This window comes from Pelecanus crispus, chromosome 4 (assembly GCF_030463565.1).
Source record: "Pelecanus crispus isolate bPelCri1 chromosome 4, bPelCri1.pri, whole genome shotgun sequence".
NCBI classification, from domain to species: Eukaryota; Metazoa; Chordata; class Aves; order Pelecaniformes; family Pelecanidae; genus Pelecanus; species Pelecanus crispus.
This window is the reverse complement of record NC_134646.1, coordinates 66,545,422-66,565,935: the sequence shown is the minus strand read 5'-3', so window position 1 is coordinate 66,565,935 and position 20,514 is coordinate 66,545,422. Positions and strand designations below refer to the sequence as shown.

Here is a 20,514-nt window from a genome sequence, read left to right as displayed (position 1 = left end):
ACTCCATAATTAGGGTATAAAAAAGGCTCCTGTCTAAGGTTGCTCATGCTTGAGAAACTGGAGTGAGCTTGGTCTCAGATTGGCCTCTCAAGGCTTCTTCTGGTTTAGTATCCTGTAACCACATTACGCAGATCTGCTATTCTTTATGAACAGTTTATATTACACTATTATATCACAATTAAATATCTGTTGGCAATTTCAGTATAGCCCTCTTCCAGTGATATATGAACACCTCCCTTTTATTTGACCTTGCAATAGAATCGCATGGAAACATTTCAGTTATTTGCAACCTGCCTAAAAGGTCATGAGTTCATATGCTCTGCAGTTGCTCAGCAGAAGCATGGTCAGTTGAAAACTGTTCTACTTCAGTTACCTTTAATCATTTGACCATAATATACTCAGTGCCACATTTTTGCACACTGTAAAACAGGACTTCTTTCCTCACTGTACTACGCAACCTTTCCACTTTAGGAGATTTGCCTGACCTGAGACTTTTTTCATACCCATCTACAAATGACTGTGGGTGACTTGAGGGTTATTACCTCATCCTACCTCCTCAGTGACTGGGAAAAGTAGTATGTTCCATGCTGTTCACTTTACCACCATTTTTAGGTCTTACTAAATAATTGATTTCCTTGTGCTGGATGAGCAGGATAAAGATTCCTACCATCAGGACTTCATAAAGACTTCACTGCCATCAGGCTATTTAGGTGTAGCTGTATTGGGGAACCCTTCAACAGCAGCCTGGATGTGGAGGCCATTTAACATTTTTTTTAATTCCATTGATCATAAACTCATCCCATTTCTAAATTGCCTTTAAAGGTAATTAATATTACATAGACTACCTTTGTACGATCCACAGACACACCAAGCCCCGTTTCAAATATAACTGCAAGGAAATAGGAAGCCTTATGGTATCCACAACAACTGGAATCCACCAAGAGAGGGACAGAGGAGCCCATATTGCTGAGGCCATCAGCGCTGGACAGACCCTTTGCAACCTTCTCAAATATCCTCCAGCCAACTTCTAGAACTGTATCACTTCCGTCTTCTAACACTAAAAATAAAACATAGAGCACACAGTTATTGGGGAGTTAAAATCAGAAATTGATTTCCCCTCCTTACTTTAGAATCATAGAATCGTCTAGGTTGGAAAAGACCTTTAAGATCATCCAGTCCAACCATTAACCTACACTACCAAGCCCACCTAAACCAATCAAGGGTAGACTAGACTAAACCATATCCTGAAGTGCCACATCTACCTGTTTTTTGAACACTTCCAGGGATGCGGAATGGGACTGAGACAGATTCTGTTAATTCTCATGCTGAATGGTATTCTCAATGCAGACAACCAAAATTCCTAGAGATGCAAGGTACTATTGAATAGGAAGGGTGAATAAAAATCCAAAAGACCATCTCAAAGTAACTAACCACTAAAAACGTACGGATCTCTCTATTTCCTTCTACATAATAAGCCATCTTTCATTTGCAGCACAGCATATAAGACACATGACACTCCTTAACTAAGCTAGCTGATATGAAAAAAAATGTATAAAACATGAACTGAAATTAAGCATACTAACTTACATGGCATATAATGTGGAGTTATTTAAGAACAATAAAATAAAATATCATTACCATCTGGAGCACTGAAATCCATCTCTTGTAACAGTTTGAACAAAGTGTGGTACTCTTCTCTGAGCTCTCTTCCCCACATGAAGGCATCACATTTGGATTTTTCTCCATATTTGTGAATCAGCTCCAAGTAATAGTTTTCACAGTAACCTAGAGAAAACAACATATTTGAGACACAAAAGCTGACTTGGCTGGTCTTTAAAACAAGCTTCTGGTAGAAAAAGGTAGGGTAAACTACAAATTCATGGACAAGATGAGAACATCCTTAACACAAAGTAGTGCTAAAAACTCATACAGCTAGCACAGGCCACTTACATAGGATTTCTTCTATTCTCTTCCATACTTTGGTCACAATGCATGCGATTGAATTCTAATTGGAAACGTAAGCTAGTTTTCAGCACACATTTAATCTACGTTACTCTTCTTTCACTAAAGTGGTTGCTTTGGTATAAACCTGTCAATTAGTGCACATCAGGCAACTGTGGCAGAGGCATTCCAGCAAAACCCACCTATTTTTGGGAAAGGGCTTAAAATACATGTGCCTTTAGGGTCATTTGGGAATGAAACAGAAGAAAGGCAACTGAGTTAGCTTACATGTAAGCTTGAAAGTGTTTCTTTGTCCCTTTATGCACCTGTCTTATTAGAGAAGAAATATAGAGAACAACATAATTTATGTTTATATTCCATGGCACAAAAGTCTTTGCAGGGACGAAACCACAGTTTTAGCTACCAGTAACAAAGCTAAACTCTTCAAATTGCCTTTTTTCTTGTTATGGCTGAATTTAAGTTTACTTTTGATGATCGTCATCCAGATTCTGGTAAAAGGAAAGAAAACAGGTCTTCAAAGATGACAGTTTAAAATTCATATCTCATAGATCAACACTTACAATTCTTTTGCGCTTTTTCACCTTGCCTTACAATGTATCTGTACTCATAAACTATTTCTTGAATGTCCATACATCTCTTGTAGTAGAGTTCAATCTGTTCCACTGTTTCTTTGTCATGAAGAGGGTTAGAAATCTATAAAAAGGCAAATGATGGATAAATGGCATCTACAGTATCTGTTGTTGTCTATGTTTGGCTAGAAAGAAGTGTTGTAGGCAAATAACTAAAGGAAACAGATTGCTTACTACAGTCAGCTTATCTGGCACATCATGTTAATGTGCCAGACAACCTGATGCTGGCCGCAATAGACTGTGACTTTAAACAGCCAGCATAATCCTGGAAACCATGGATGAACTTCCAAAATTGACCAAGCCTATGTGACTTTTACCACCGATTTCAACAAAACCATAAATTAATCAAATGTGTTCAATACTGTATCATCAAAAACTCTCAGAAACAAAGCAATACTGAAAGTAAGTCCTCATTTAAATATAGATTTAGGAACATTGCTTTACCTACTCACTTCTAGAAGTCTTATCTTTTAGCATTTGAAGTGGTAACTAACATTCCTAGATTTCAACAGAAAATGATCATATTTTGGTTATATATTCTCAAGTACTATTATGCTTCATAGCAAGTTTATCACTTGCTAAGAGCCTCAGTTAAAAAAAAAAATACAGTACAGCCGTAGCTAGCTACTAATATTTAAACATTTCCAAATATTGCTTTTGTTTACCTGTTCTGTTTCCAACACATTGAGACGATAGTATTTCACAGGTCCAAAGAATGCTTCAATACCATTTACATATCCACTGCCTCCAAGAACAAAGTATCCAGCAGTGTCATCATAATAGAAATCTTCCCTAAAACTTGAGAACATGAAACAGAAGTAAACTGGCTATCAAGAGGTAGTATGAAAGAAAAAAAGAAATTTGTATCTCAGAATTTCTGTAACCGACAGCCTTAAACTCACTGCCAGTATCTTTTTCTTTTCCCATCTGTTTACTCTCAACATCTACTCTGCAATTTAGTGTGATAAATTCTGGCATAAGTTTAACAAATCCCTTGTCTACAAACATATTAAACCAGCAGGGTGTTTTATTTCTCTGACCTGTAGCTATCTTCTGGTGTTTGATGCATCATTACACAACCTCAAAGATTTCAGTTCCACCTCTCCCCTGCACTTTTCTAAAACTGGCATACGAAAATTTAAGTTATCTGTCTCCTATGGTTACTAGCTGCAAATTTACAATTTCTGGTTTGCAAACCATAGCAGAGAAGGAACGACACTGAAGTCTGCCATGCAATTTACTGTTACATAGTTTCTATATTAAAAGGGTTTTTTTTAAATTATTTGCACAAGAAAGAGTTAATCTTAAATTACAGTGAAAGAGAACAATTAAAGATACATTTTAAAAAATTATTCAGTTGCTTAGAATAAAGGATAGAGCAAGAACATTTTCAGTATAAATTTTGCTCTCTACCTAAGCGAAGCAGATAACAATTTCACCGGTGAAATCCTAGCTCTCTGACAGTAAGGCCAAAACTTCATTTGAAGACTGATCCTAATGCCATTGACCTTCCAACCAGTCTTTAGTGAGGGTTATCAGACTCTAGTACTAGATCACACAGCATGTTAACTCAACTAGCTCATGGCATTAACAAAATTATTCAGCTCATGCTCAATCTAAGCACAGTAATGCAAACTGTTTTGGAAAGCAGAGAGTGGAAAAAGACCACAGACATTTTGAAAATAATTTGGAATCTCAGTTACAAACTTGTGCTCTCCCTCTCCCATTTTCGATATCTGAACACATACACACATATTACTCAGCAAAGGGGAAAATGCTGCTTACGTAAAAGACTGACGGTGATGTCTTTTCAAATTCTTCCCAACACTGCTTACTTCTATCTAAAAGAACATAAAATATTAATTATAATAAACAAAATATTACAAGGTACATTTATTAAGCCATTTGAACTCATAGTTCAGAAGATTACAGCTGCAGCTTGTTGCATCTCCTCTGCACTAAAAAGGATGGTGTCATGTATTTGATGTATGTCAGAAGAGTTTAATGGAAAGCATTGGTACTGGTCTGTCCTGGCCAACCTTGAGTGATGAAAAACAGCAAAAACAGCACAGATGTTGCCTACTTCAGTTATTCCATTCCTGTGTTCAGTTAAAAGATACCTGTACCTTGCTGAAGCTTTTATTCTTCCAAAGTGTGAAAGGCTGTTTTGCTTTTATATAGCAGAGATGCTAAATGAAAAGAATATTGATCTCCTCAAGAAATTGTAGCTTACAGGTGAAGAATGGCTGTAAAGCTAATGTAACAGGCCACGATTTAAAAAAATCTGGGTGCAACTCCTACATCTACAGGAGATGTACTTTCAGTAGACTTTTAGTGCCAGAATGGTTAAAGGAATTCAGATGCCCAGGAAGGAAGACAAGATAAGACAAGGTATTGGTATTGTAAAGAGTTGCCTAAAGACTCACAAAACAACCCTGCAAAATTTTCTCAAGTGCCTAGGTATTTTTAGGGATTCATCTGCATCTTCAAATGGTCTTAAAATCTGGCTTTTAATTTCTTGATGCCTCAATTTCCCAACCTTCCCTAATTTATATATTTTGTCTCAGATCATGCTGAACTAAATGTATCTAAATCAATGGAATTGAAATAATCATAGAATTATTTAGGCTGGAAAAGACCTTTAAGATCATCAAGTCCAACCGTAAACCTAACACTGCCAAGTCCACTGCTAAACCATGTCCCTAAGTGCCACATCTACACGTCTTTTAAATACCTCCAGGGATGGTGACTCAACCACTTCCATGGGCAGTCTGTTCCAGTGCTTGATAACCCTTTCTGTGAAGAAATATTTCCTAATATCCAATCTAAACCTCCTCTGGTGCAACTTGAGGCTGTTTCCTCTTGTCCTATCACTTGCTGCTTGGGAGAAGAGAATGACACCCACCTTGCTACAACCTCCTTTCAAGTAGTTATAGAGAGAGATAAGGTCTCCCCTCAGCCTCCTTTTCTCCAGACTAAACAACCTCACTTCACTCAGCTATTCCTCATAAGACTTGTGCTCTACACCCTTCACCAACTTCGTTGCTCTTCTTTGGACAAAAAGTGCCTAAATAAGGTGATTCTTCTGTACCTTTTGAGGATCATAGCATTTAAAAATTTACCACAGGAAGACATATCAGTAAGATGGAACTGCACCACAGCTTTATCTGTTCCAGAGAATGGCTCTACTGAAATGTTTTTAAGTTTGGTCCTACTTCCTCTTTTTTTCCACAAGACTGCTCATTAAACTCTTCATGGCTCCCTTATTTTGCCCAGAACTGCAAATTTATTGACCACAGGTTTTAACTCACACCTGAATAAATTCACTCTGCTCTCTGATGGAAGAATATTTTTTCTTAATCTAATTGTACAAGCAATCCTCACATTTCCAACACTGGCTGGCTGGTCGCATCCAGAGGGTACTGGTCAACGGCTCAATGTCCAGATGGAGATCAGTGACAAGTAGTGTCCCTCAGGGGTCCGTATTGGGACCGGTATTGTTTAATATCTTCATCAATGAAATAGACGGTGGGATCGAGTGCACCCTCAGCAAGTTTGCAGATGACAAGCTGAGTGGTACAGTTGACATGCCTGAGGGATGGGATGCTATCCAGAGGGACCTGGACAAGCTGGAGAGGTGGGCCTGTGTAAACCTCATGAGGTTCAACAAGGCCAAGTACCTGGGTTGGGGCAACCCCCAATATCAATACAGACTGGGGGATGAAGAGATTCCTGTAGGGAAGGACTTGGGGGTACTGGTAGATGAAAAGCTGGACATGAGCCGGCAATGTGCACTTGCAGCCCAGAAAGCCAACCGTATCCTGGGCTGCATCAAAAGAAGCGTGGCCAGCAGGTCGAGGGAGGTGATTCTGCCCCTCTGCTCTGCTCTGGTGAGACCCCACCTGGAGTACTGCATCCAGCTCTGGGGCCCTCAGCACAAGAAGGACATGGACCTGTTGGAGCGGGTCCAGAGGAGGGCCACAAAAATGATCCGAGGGATGGAACACCTCTGCTATGAAGAAAGGCTGAGAGAGTCAGGGTTGTTAAGCCTGGAGAGGAGAAGGCTCCAGGCAGACCTTATTGTGACCTTCCAGTACTTAGAGGGGGCTTGTAATGGGGGCAAATCTTCAGCAGGGCCTGTTGCAATAGGACAAGGGGTAATGGTTTTAAACTAAAAGAGGGTAGATTAAAACTAGATATAAGGAAGAAAATTTTTATGATGAGGGTGGTGAAACACTGGAACAGGTTGCCCAGAGAGGTGGTAGATGCCCCGTCCCTGGAAGTGTCCAAGGTCAGGTTGGACAGGGCTGTGAGCAACCCAATCTAGTTGAAGGTGTCCCTGCTCATTGCAGGGGGGTTGGACTAGATGACCTTTAAAGGTCCCTTCCAACCCAAACCATTCTATGATTCCACGAATGTACCCTGTATCAATATTGTCAGTAACTTTCACATTTGCACCTGAAGCTGAGCTTCAAAACCCATAGGCTCTTCCCCTTCCCAGGAACTTAAATTATAACTACAATTTAAACAAGCAGAAAAAGACAGTTCTGATTCTATAAAACACTTTTTTCACATTTCCTTTTAACAATATTTTTAAAAGCATATTATATTAAAAGTAAATACACATTTCTACCTGATTTTCTTGCAAGACAATCAATCTGCTCACCACTTACATACTTAAAAAAAGGTGGGGTGCAAAAGGAACAGCAGTTTAGCCTGTACATTGCCCTTTCAGTACAGCATTGTTTCAGCTTTATCAGTCATTTGCCTCATACTTCAAATTTGCTTAGTTGTTCTTACCATTAACTAGCAATTATTTTTAAAATTCAGAATGTAATCTATTCGACCATTTTCAAGGAGAAAGAAGTTGAAAAACAGAAGACTAAGTTTTTTGATTATTTTCACACCCTAATATCTTAATAGCTGGAGGTTCAGACAAGAACTTAGGCAGGGAGCCTGCATTTTCAGAGCTGCTTTTGAAGGTTTTGTGAAAAAAACAATTGTGATTTGTTAAAATGTAAATTCTGTATTTCATCTACTACAGCGGGATACTGCAATATTTTTTTTTGTCTTTTAATGGTAGTCACTATGCCACTCTGTCAAACATGCAAAACTTGGAAACTGCACATGCCTGCTGTTAGCTCACACATCTAAGCAAGAGGCATGCTACTGTGCAGAAGCCCAGACACTTAAATTTTCATATCAGAACGGTAAAAAGGCCTAAGCCTCCAAGTGCGAAGTCCCTCTGCAAAGAGCTATTCACACCATTTAACTTAAATTATCTAGATAAGGTATCTAAGCTAGGAGTCCTGGTTGCCTGTACAGTCATTAAAGTCCCTGGAGAGCAACTGTGCACCAAGATAGCCACTGAATACACAGTAATTCTAGGCTCTTATCTTAAGCATCTAAGTTGATTTTGCAAAGTCAGATGGTCTGAACATCCCCAGACAATTTCTAGTTTTAGATTTTTCATTCTTTTGCTATGTGAGCATGTACAAATTACAGTATTTCTCTCAGCCTCAGCTGTTAAGGGGTTTGTCAGAGGCATAATCAAATTAGGCAAGTCTCAGACTTGATCCAGTAATTCAGTAGCATGCATACCTGTCCACCCTTAAAAGAGAGATCCAGTCGAAACCACTGCTTCAGAGGAAGGCTGAAGCTAGTTTTCACTGCAAGGTCATCTCCTCTCATGAGGTGCATCTGAATATGCACATAACCTAACACAGCAACAAAGGAAGAAAAAGGAAATAAACACCACAGAAATATCAACATTAAGAATGGGCTTCCTAATGTATTATTCACATTGATTCTGTCGTCTTCATCCTCTTCATCATCAGCAGAGATCTGGGCACTCGCCAAGCCACACATCAGCTCTCACAAAATCCTAGGGAAACGCTCTCCACGTTTCAGTGACACATCTCAGATGCTAATGCCCAGGCTCCCACAGGAAACCACAGACTCAAAACCAGCTGTCTGAGGGACAAACTCACTAAACATAAGGCAAACAGGGAGGTGCCACAGTTGATCTCAAACACCAGAAAGCAGACATGACTTGCAGCAAACAGCAAGGGGAACAGCAGACAATGGTATCTACTCAACACTCCACTGCTAGCACGTGAGAGTGCAGTGACCAAGTACAAGATGACTCCCACCCTCCACTACTTGGACCTGCAGGAGCTAGACTTCTGGTCTGAGCTCGTAAGACCAGAACAGGCTATTACAATAATCTAGTCTAACACTAAGAATAAAACTGGCCCTAAAACCTCTCCCAGTAGATCTCATAACGAGCTGGTAACTTCCAGTTGAGCTGCCATTTTTGTTTGTGCTTCAAAGAAAAGCATCCAGTTTATAATGGATAGATGAGTTATCTAGTTTGGTTACAAGACAGAGAAAACAGAAATAGCAAAAATAACAGAGAGGAAAAGATTAGTTGTGAAACATGCAAAGAAGGGCGAAAAAATGCAATGCCTTATGAGAAAGCCAGGTGCGCACTTTTAAAACTCTGCACGCTTACTGCCTCTGTGGGCCTGCCAGCCAGCCCCCAGCTGCTGAATTTCATTCTCTATCAGAGGCTGAAGAGCTGTCTTCTGGCAGGAATGTTCCTCTACTGCAAGTGTTGCTAGACTAAGACAGTGCTACCTCTCAACTTTTTTTTGGATCAGGGAAATAGACTGTGCTTCTTGAACATTGCAACGTAGGCAAGACCTTGAATCATCTGGGCTCTTTCTGAGGCTATTGCAAATTTTCAAAAATTTTCATGTAGTATGTATGTAAGAATTGAGAACAGTATTAAAATAATACTTCAATAATAGTAACAGAAGTTGTTCATTGAGGTAAGACCGTTTAATCCCAATGTATGTTCCTGACCTGTAAGACTCAGTCTATTTTCCTGACAAAGCAGACATTTTCTGAAGTTAGTCAAGACTAGATGCTATGCAACTATTTCTCAGTTTTACCCTATTAATTTAGTAGCTACTTTGCTATTAAGACACTATAGTCAAAAACAAGCATTTTGCAAGAGATCAGTTTCACAAAATAGGTCTGATAATATATTTATAAATGTTATTCCCAGGCACAGATCTATAAAGACTATATTAGACCCCTTCTGAAGGCCATTAATAATATCCCTTACCTTCCTCATTTAGAAATACAGCAGGAGTACTATACATTTCTTTCGGATCAATAAAATAGAGAATACCACACAGATCCTTTTCACAGTGATGCAGTAAATATAGCCAGATTGAAACGGTGAACCTGCATGAGCAAAAATAAACAAAAAATCCACTCCTGATGAGAAATCTCCCTATATAATTTGAAAAGCATGCATTTCACTTTAATTTAGCAAACCTGTTTCACACATGTAACCTTCAGAACAGAACACATCCTCTGCAGTGAAAACCTTCAGAGCAACAGTACTTAAGACTTGTGGAGCTGTGATCTCTTTTTGTGAAAAAACGCACACTTTTGTAGTAACAATGTCCGAGGAGCGTAAGGGAGTGTTATCTGAATCAATTCCAGAATGGTGGGTCAGAGCTACTGCCAGATCCCATATCAACAGGGAACTGAAAACACGACAGACAACCCGGAGCCAACCTCCTGCATGCAGGCTACAGTACAAAATCCCCAAATGCATGGTCTCATCATCTTAGTTTGTACTGGTTTCCACAATCAAGCTGTGTCTTCTATACTAAATGCCAACTGTGAAAATGTGCTTGGGAGCAGCAGTTAAAAATGAATCCAGCCTCTGGGTAGTACAGTTAGGTATGAATAGCTGTCACAGAGCAGGGCTATCACAGGATAAATAAAGGTGAGGCCTGTGCAAACTATGGAGCAGTGCAAAATAAAAAACTGAAGACCCAACAACATTATCTACTTAGAAATTTCTGTACAAAGCTGGCTGAGGCACTAAAAGCAGAATTCATTCCACAGTATTTAATTTTAAGGAGTTCCTCTGTGCCAGACTAAATCTGCTATTACTGCTTTTAACTGAAACTTGACCGCTTATTTCCATGACATTTCCATAGTACTTAGGCCAATGCTGAACGCCTTTGAAAACCGTACCTTCAACGTACAACCCAGCAAAGCATTATGATTATCATCTCTGATAGAGAAGTTCTCTTTCCTTAGTAACTTTTAGAAGGAGACATTATTCAGTTTTTGTATTTCTATGTTTAAGAAAAAAAAGTCAGTATTTGTTTTTAGTACTTTAGAATTGAGTCAGCTTGCCTGACTTCTCCCTCGAGAAGTTGCTGAACATAGAGTAGCTTGTATCTTTTCCTAAACTAAACCAATATAGGTCTGAAAGCCTAACACCTGCTCTCTTGCTTAAAAAAGAAAATGCAAGGGTGGTGAAGTTTTCCCCAACAGAGTCTAGACCTTAAACAGCTAATACCACCACATCTGCCAGAGATGGTACATAGATGAGGTAGAAGGATTTATAAATCACAACCACTTTTAAATTGATTGTTATGACCTACAGGCAAACACTGTGCTTCCAGAAATACTGCTTATGCTTACATATTGCTCTTTTCATCTTTCATCTCTGGCAATATAGCAAAAATGCCGCAGTCTCCATGTAATCCTTGATTGCCAGTCTGAGCACGTAACTGTTCTGGACAAATTTCTTGGGACAGAGTTTGGGACAATGCTGACTCACTTCACATCCCCAATTGCTGCAGAACGCCGTACAGCACGAGTAGTCCCTTACAGCCCCAGCCCATCCTTGCTGCAGGCTGTCCACTGGTAGCTACCTCAAGTGACAGTGGTCTATCTCCAGTCCTCTTTCTTTACAAATCCCTGACTGAAGTCAAATCAGTAACTTCAGTTAGATCCAACTGCTTCTGTTGGCCTTTTGGTGCAGCACCATTCACACACAGAGAGGTGAAGGAAAATTCTCTTCCTTTTCTTAACCGAGCTACCCCAGGCTGTCACACAACTGCAACACACAGGCAATGCTTTGTGTTAACACTGGAGACACCACCTGAAGGCAAGAGAGGGTGGAACTGTGTGGAGCAGGTAAAGAGCTGCATAAATTCATGCCATATATTCTCAACCAGAGCTTGAACCCTCAGCGCCAGAAGCAGAATACAACTGCGCTGGTGAGCAAAGGGCAGCAGGCTGCGCAAACCAGGCTGTCACCCGTCCTGAAGAGGCCAGGAGCTAAAAATTGCTCAGTACTTATGACTTCTAAGCTATAGTTTGAAGGCTAGTAATTTGTATGCAACCTGCGCTATTTGGCAAGTCTTCTTTGGCACTCTTCTTGTGGTCACAGGCCAAACACAAACCAGCAGGCAAGTTCCAGTTCCTGTGATCATTTCCTATTTCTGTAATAATGTTATTGGGGTAACAGCATCTGGTGGAAGGGAGATATATTTATATATCTATACATATACTTTTTCCTCTGAAGTTGCAAAATATGACTGAAGAGTTGTGTCAGTTTTGGGAAGGGGAAGAAGAGTAGAGAAAGATGATCTTCCCAGAGTGATTCCTCTGTAATTGAACAGTGTGCAAGGGCTAAGGGGTTTTACTCCTGCGCAACTAGGAGAGTTTACACAGGAATGATGGAAGGAAGTAGTGTAAGCTCAAGCTGGAAGACTTATCTAGGCAGAGGACTCTATTACTAAGGGCTTGTCAGCTCCAAAATAAACTAGAGTGTGAACTTCCAGGGAAAAAGCTGCTCCACACTGCCCGCCCTTGCAAGAAACCCTGCTCTACACTTGGTCTGCAAATGATGTTTGAAATGCAGGTTTCTTTGTAATGCAGAAAACCCCAGGCTCGCTAGTCATGAGACAGCAGTCTGATGATGACAGCGCGTAACAGCTAACTTACCCTCCTAACTGTACCTAACCCGCTCAGCTACACCTATTGTTGGTATCTCTTACACAGCACTGCACTAACACGTACTGTAAGCATCTTTCTGAAGTTCAGCTTAATCCTCTCCAAAACTGAAATCAGAGAACAGAAGGAACTGCTAACTAGTTTCCTTTTGAGTCTTTTCTCAAATTAGTAGGCAGTATTCCTTTAATTTGTGGTATAGCGTAAGAGTTTAAGTACATTCTATAGCCTTCAATAATCAATTACAGCCCGCTTCAATTATTTGCCTATACTTACATGGGATAATCAATCTGATGTTGTCTGACTGTCTCAAGTTCTCTGTTTTCAAATCGTTCAAATTTCTTCACAATTCCTGTCTTCTCCCCACTGGAAGCATATATAAAGTTGAGCATCTGGACACCATCTGCAAAATACAATATTTTTGTTAATCTGCCAGACAACAAGCATTGATAACTAATTAATTAGCTCACACTTGTACAGTCAAACATTTGAATCACACAACAGATTAAAAATTTAACACAAACCTTCAATAAGTCCTTAAACACAAGTTCACTTGCAGTTATTAAATACATTACAGTCTTGGACCGAATAACCCATGGAAAGTGAAATGGAGTCCATTTCCAGCTAGTATTAGAAGCAGGGAAAGAACAGACTCATTTAAATTTAAGATACTGAAAGAACCAGTTAGTAAGGAAGAAATCTTAAGTTATGTTATTCACTTAAATCTCATCCTATCTTTGCTTATGACTATGTGACATTACTCCACAGCTCTTGGACTCGCTTTCCATTTTCAGCTCTCCAGTTTATACTGTATGTATGGATAGATACCAATTCTGTTCTTATCTGATAGGCATAATCCTGTAATAACTCTGATAAAGCTGCCCCTGCTAACAAACAGGAAAAAGATCTTCAAGGTCATGACACATCATCAGCTTTCCTAAAAAAACCCCAAACCCAAAATAAAACAAAAAACCAAAAAACCCCAAGCGATTTGTTACAAGCTTGTTTTAAAAAATAAATTTGACTAAGATGTTATTGCTTCCTATTTCTTGTTATACTGTTTTCATCTATAATATAATTAGATAACACACAAGATATTTCACACTGTTGTCAGAGATCACATGCTGTCTCCAACAAGTATTTTAGAAAGCCCCTGAAGGCAGCAACATCATTGCTTCCCTGTTCGTCTTCAGAGCATTTACACGCCAATGTAGTGAAAATAAATGACACAAATGCTGTTATGGGATTTTCTAGGAGAGAACGCTTTAGAAAGAAACAGCCTTTTTCCTTTCAGGTTCTGCTTTGAATATATATTGAGGACAAAGAATTGTCAGTAGGTGTAAAGCTAGAGATAGGCAGACTGAAAGAAAAAAATCAGAACTCTGAGAAAATCTAGAAAACAGAGTTGTGATTTTCAGTAATTTATACTATTGACAAGACACATTTTTTTATTTAAAACTATTAATTTTTAAAACAAAAATGCTTGCCCATAATGGTTTTGGGAAAAAAACCCTGCAGAAGTACTAGAAAGTTTATTGAACTATAAAGACTTAAAAATACGTTTCTGAGTGTGTGGCCATCATCTTAAGCAGACGTAGATTACCTGTGTGAGAATTATGTATATAAGAACTGCAAGACTGACCCTGAAATAACGCAGGAAGGGTCTGAACAACTCTCTCTGAAGGCAAAGAAATGATGTCCACTGACATCAGTGGGGTTTAAATAAAGTTGTTTGAATACACTTAGAAAACAGAAGGCCATGCTGCTACAAATCTCCAGGCTGGCTGTGATGAAACAAGACAGCTCTGAAGGACGTGGTGGCTTCGGTCATTTGCGACTCTAACCCCACAGTTATGAAGCTTACATATTCAACAATGTTTGCGAAGTAAATCGTTCTACATCAGATTTACTATTTACCACAGGTATGCACTTTTTAACAGCTTACCAAGGACGTTATTTGGGTCCCATTAGTTTCATTGGGGGAAAAAAGTGACATGACACCTACCACTTTCATGAGGGCACTGAGGTATCCTGTTTGCCTGGAGCATCCACAAATAGTCAGCACCCCACTGAAGACAAACTTTGTGGTCCTTATATGGGCGTTCAAATGGTGGAACTGCTTCTAAAAAAGTGTAATTCTTGGCAACTGCATCCTGGTAGTCTCCATTCTGCTCAACATCATAGCTGCTAACTGATTTGTGACTAATCCATGCATATAATATCACACTGTGCACTATTATTGAGTTTCTGATGATATAATCATCTCTGTAAACCATGATGCTTGGAAATTTCAAATGTACTTGTCGAGTTCTGCTAACGTAAAGATTTTTCTCATCCTTCCATCTCCTTCTATACACTGGTACACCACTCCTGAATTCGGAGGAAGCTACTGCTTCCAAGTTGACAATACAAGGCTTAGAACACAAATACTGAACCAAAACCTCAGAATTGTTGAGAACTTTCTTTTCTAAAATGTTTAAATGAATGAAGTCCACGTAATCCACGTTTTGTTCAAACTGTGGAGTAACCAACGTTGTCTGTAATGTCTCCTTTCCGAAGGATGGCACAAAATTCTGGAAAAAAAAAAAGAAACACAAAATGTGTTAACCAGAGAATCTAAGTTTACGTGATTACTAATATACTCACAGCAATAACAGAACACTGCACAAGCAGAAGGTTTATATACCGTACCTGAACTCCAAAATACCAGGATTCTTTCACACAGCAAGTAGATGTGGATTACTGAAGAGCTACTATCAAGGTTTTAATGGTAACAACTCCCCTACATCAAGTTCTTAAAGCTACCTATGCATCTACAAACATACCGTATTTACAGGGTGTATCCTTCGGCCCTTCCGCAAGCGGAATCCGGTCTGAGATACAGACTTACACGTCATGCTATTTACACACACTCCTAGGATCAGGCCTAAAGAGTACATACTAAAATGTACTGGCACTTATTCATCATATTGCTGTTCACTTGTGCTGCCGCAGCCTGATGTTTCTGTATCTTTTTAAAGTTAGCTAATTTTGCTACCTTTTATTCAGGTACCTGAAGAGCAGAGTAACAACTAAGGCAGCTCACAATGGTTTCCTGAGAATGAATTCATGTTCATAAAATGTTTAGGAGCTTATTACCGAAACATTCCTGTCCTGAAGACAGACTTACAAATCTGAGCAGCAAGACCACCACTTGCTCAGTTTTTGCTCTCTATAGCTATATATAATATATTTTGAGAGCAAGTGCTTTGGCATATACCAGGATTATCCACCCTGCTGAAGTTCTTGCCTCTAAGGCTTCAAACAGTTGCTTTTCTTTCTGCTCTGCAGTCAGCGTCCGGCTTGATGCATTGCCAGGAATATTGAGGATTACTCGGCTCAGAGGGCCAGCCACCAGCACGGCACTTCTGCCAGGTCCCCTGATCCATCTACAATATTCAGAATTGTCACTTAGGATTACCAGGGAAGCTGGCCGTTAAGACTGCTTAGATTGAGAAGATCTGTCTTCAGTAACTTTGCTAAGCTTAAACAATTAGAACTGAAATTTATCTTGGAGATCTACCTTGGATTGATAGCTTTTTCACTGTGATTCTCAAAATATTTAAAGCTTCAGCCAAGTTGTTAGCACATTTCTAATTATCAGAATTATGCATTGTGCACCTGGAGGACAAGACCTTGCCCACGATCCAGTAAAATCAGTAAAAGCCCCTAACGATAAACTATTTTGCTTTTTATTTCTTAAGAATATGCTGACACTCCTTGAGAGCTACACTGTAAAAACATCATGCCAGCAAAACCTGTGAAGGTGTAAATATTAGGAAAAGTCAGAACTAAGTTTACCTATACCACTTCCTTGTTCCTACAGATGAAGATTTTGGATTTAACTGTGTGATCTAATGCTGTTTGTTCCCCAGATCCCTGCCTCCTTAAAGGCACCTAAGAGCTCTAGGGTTGCAAGTGGAACACAACTGTGCATAAAGGAGACTGTTTGCCCTAAGCCCTAAGACCTTGACTTTATTTAAGGCAGAAGATGGAAGACATAATTGAATGAGGGAACTTTTGGATGAAAAAGCTGGATATCATTGCTAGCAGCTGGGTAACTCTAGATAACTAGACTTATTTAGTGTTCCTAGGTCTTTGTGAACTTGTCACTTAAACCACTTTCCACAAGAACAACCGAGTACTTTGTATCTTCTTGTGTCCGACAAGAGACACTGGAAGCCAGATGTGCAGTGACGCTGAACACTCATAAACATGTGTGTAAGCACCAAGATATACACTTTGAACAAATAAAATGCTATAAAAATGCAAAACACTCCACAATGTCAGTATCTAGCCTTTCTACAACAGGTGGTCTCTTCAGAGTGACAGCCCTCCTCTCTGTCTCATTTCCCGTTCTATAAAGTGGATATAGTGAAAATGATGCATACTGAAGGGGCTAAAAAAGGAACAGCAATAGAAGGCTGGTGTCCATTGGAAAAGTTACCACCATATCATGTAATAACACACATGCACGAATACTGATATAAAAGCTGATGAGAGAACCTTACTTCTAATACTAATTTGAATATCTTTCAGAGCTTGACTTGACAAAGTTACTATTCTTTTACGTTTCCTACATAATTCTTCTTCGGTTATAGATACCTCTAAAAGCATCAAAAGCGCATAGCAGCAGCCACAAATTATTCTAAACCTCTTCTAATGGATGGTTATCATTCATGTTTCTTACATATTTTTTTATCTTAGAATAAAGAGTACTTGTAAAGAGCTTAATCCTTGTGATATGGGGGCTGCGTCACGAGGAAGATGGTAATGTGTTATGAAAGTTGATGCCATGTGGTTATCACAAAATGTGCAAGTCTACCAGGTAGACACTACAAAGCTCTATGGTACCACTGCGCACTTGCCACACACACACGTTTACTGTCAAAATACACACTGCCAGCTCTCAATTTTCTCAGGGGTTTAACCAACACAGAGATATGGGAGCTGGCCTCCAGCAAAGACAGCTTGGGTCTGGCACAGTTCGTCAACAAAGATGCAGCAGTGTACAAATGTGGCCACCCGACTTCCAGTGAATGCCAGAAATTTTGTGGTGGGGATCCCAAGGTAGTAAGCTCTACAACGCAAAGCCAGTTCCTTATAGAACAAACTTCATGACGTTCCTAGAGCACTTGCGCACGATGTACCATGACTGCTGATGCATAAGGTTAGCTTCAGCCGTGCTGGTCTTACTGCCTTTCCCTTAGCGCCTGTTCTGCTAAATGGCTCCCACAGAGCTACTCGGCAAACTTTTCTTTGTATTCTTTGGTGCCTGGGTATTATTGAGACACGTGCCACAAAAGTGCACAAAGCATGTTTGGGTCTGCTGCTACACCACACCTAACAAACCCTTCGGGAGGCTCATCCAGTAAGGCGCACAGTGCAAGGACCTCACACCGATGCAGCTGTGGCAGAGATCACGGACCGTAAACTCTGCCAGATCATGGCTGAGTCTCTGTTACCACTTGGTTGCCTCTACACAGTGCTCCCCAGCGCACTGCATAGATTGTGTATTATCTAAACGTTCCTACTTGGTAAGGAACCCTAGTTCTTCCCTCCCTGTTATCTCAGACAAGGCAGAATAAATTGTGCATAATCTCTGACTACAGAGAGAGACGATGAAAGGATTACACAATGACTGTGATCATGAGACTTAAATATAAAAGTTTCCCAGCACAGTAAAGAGGCCAGCTGTGCTGGATTCAAAACGTTACCATAAACCAGGGAGAGTTCAACAAGAAAGACACAGAGGCTTTGTTGTGTGGGGCAACTTAGCCACAAAAGCTGTAAAAGCTTTTTTCTTGATCTTTTTCTTAAAACCTGCCGAATCTGAAGGATTTAGCCCAAGTCATCTGTCGTGGTTTAGCCCCAGCCAGCAACTAAGCACCACGCAGCCACTCACTCATTCCCCCTACCCCAATGGGATGGGGGAGAGAATCGGAAGAGTAAGAGTGAGAAACACTCCTGGGTTGAGATAAGAACAGTTTAATAATTGAAATAAAGTAAAATAGTAGTAGCAGTAATAATAGCAATATAATAATAATAGTAATAATAATAATATACAAAGCAAGTGATGCACAATGCAATTGCTCACCACCTGCTGACCAATACCCAGACAGTTCCCGAGCAGCGATCGCTGCTCCCCGGCCAACCCCCCCCAGTTTCTATACTGAGCATGACGTCATATGGTATGGAATAGCCCTTTGGTCAGTTTGGATCAACTATTCTGGCTGTGCCCCCTCCCAGTTTCTTGTGCACCTGGCAGAGCATGGGAAGCTGAAAAGTCCTTGACTAGCATGAGCAGTACTCAGCAACAACTAAAACATCAGTGTGTTATCAACATTCATCATACTAAATCCAAAACACAGCACTATACCTACTACTAGGAAGAAAATTAACTCTGCCCCAGCTGAAACCAGGACATCATCCCATCAGCTGTTGGGATAAAATACACTGGGGGAGGCAATCACGACAATTGGTAGGAAAGTGAATATTTTCAGCAGTGTAAGATTACAGAAATGATGAGAAAACGTTCTTTCACTAACTGGAATAGTATCTCAGCAGGACCCTCCCCGCGTTCACCCCTGCAGAAATTCCACATAACCTTGTGCCACTGCACCTGTTCGGACAAAGGCTGAAGATAACCGCAGCCCTTTACCTGTGAGCGCCCGCCACGTCATGCTAGATTTTAAGGCGTGTGAAAAGGAGACACACCAAAAAGCGTGTTGATCTGCTCCCAGTCAGCATCAATATCAAACAGGCGTACAGAGACTTTAACCGGAGTTTGTGTTTAGCAGCATAAAACTGGAAAAAGTAGTTTGGCAGATGCCCCTAGAAGGCAGCTGTTTCCGTAAGCCAGCGCAGCACTGTACTCACACGTGCGTCTGTGAGCAGATGCCAAAGGCACCCCCCTTCTTTCAAACCCAGAAATTGAACATCACTCCCAACACAAAGCTGTCCAACGCTTTGATTTGACGGCCTGGCGTTCCCTACCTCCATAACGCAGCGCAGCCCGGGGGGCTGGAGAGGGGGGAGCCGGGCCAGGCCGGGCGGGCTCCCAGAGGCGGCCCCGGGCCCGCCCAGGCGGCCGGAGCGGCCCCGGCCCCCCGCAGCCCCGGCCCCCCGCAGCCCCTGCCCGCGGGGCTCGGCGCTCACCCGGGGGCGGCCGCCCGGCCCGGGCCCTGGCCGCGGCCACCATCTTCCGCCGCGACGACGGCGGCGGCGGGCAGGGCCGGGGCCCGGGGGCAGGTGCGGGGCCGGCCGCCACTCACCGTGAGGAGGAGGAGGAGGAGGAGGAGCGGAGGGGGGCGGCGGCGGCGGCGGGGCACGGCGGGGGGCTCAGCCGGGGGCCGCATGCTGCCGCGGAGGCGGCGGCTGCGCTGCCCAGCGCTGCCCAGCGCGGCCGGGAGTGCGCGCCCGGCCCCGCCGACAAGGATGCGGCAGATCCGGCTTCCTGGAGGAGGGGCCGCCGCCCGGGCAGGGCCGGGCCGGGCCGCGCCTGGCCCGCGCCGCCGCCGCAGGTGCAGAGCGGAGCGGGGGGCGCGGAGGGCCCGGGCCGGGCGGCACCCGGGGCCGGGCCCCCTGGGGCGTGCCGAGCGCCCCGGCCCTGCGGCGCGGCACCCCAAACCCCCGCACCCCGATAAGCGGCCCCGGGCGGGACCCCGGCGCAGGGCCGCCGCCCCCCCACCGGCGGCAGCGCGGCTCGGGGGCTCCCCCGCCCTCGGCCCCGCCCTCACGCCTCGGCCCCGCGCTGCCGGCGCGGCCCCCGCCCGGGGCGGCGCCCTGCTGCCGCTGGCGGGCGACGCGGGGCGGCTTTGGGGCGGTACGGCGGGGCAGGGCAGGGCCGCCTCACGGCTGCCGTGTGCGGCGCGGCGGGGGCCGGGGCCGCCCGGGAGGTGCCGCCATCCCCCGCTCGGACGCGACGCGAGGAGGCGCGGCGGGGGTGCGCGGCACCGGCACCGGCTGCGCCCGCCGCCCCGCGAGGGGGCGCTGCCCGCCGCCGCCGCCGGGCCAGGCCGGAGGGGGGCGGGGGCGGCAGGTGCCTCCC

General features: G+C 42.5%; 1 protein-coding gene across 1 annotated transcript in view; it reads right to left on the bottom strand.

The window, feature by feature from the left end:
- The window catches only part of SEL1L3 (SEL1L family member 3), a 39,081-nt gene extending 19,322 nt beyond the window's left edge, over positions 1-19,759 (bottom strand). The window contains exons 1-10 of the mRNA XM_075708974.1: positions 19,739-19,759; positions 14,431-14,998; positions 12,702-12,828; positions 9,724-9,845; positions 8,193-8,308; positions 4,377-4,432; positions 3,257-3,389; positions 2,523-2,655; positions 1,639-1,785; positions 846-1,051 (exon numbers count right to left, since the gene is read on the bottom strand). Of these exons, the coding sequence (XP_075565089.1) occupies positions 846-1,051; positions 1,639-1,785; positions 2,523-2,655; positions 3,257-3,389; positions 4,377-4,432; positions 8,193-8,308; positions 9,724-9,845; positions 12,702-12,828; positions 14,431-14,701 (1,311 nt within the window). The 5' untranslated portion in view covers positions 14,702-14,998; positions 19,739-19,759. The remainder of the gene's footprint in view (positions 1-845; positions 1,052-1,638; positions 1,786-2,522; positions 2,656-3,256; positions 3,390-4,376; positions 4,433-8,192; positions 8,309-9,723; positions 9,846-12,701; positions 12,829-14,430; positions 14,999-19,738) is intronic.
- Between the last annotated feature and the right edge of the window lie 755 nt (positions 19,760-20,514).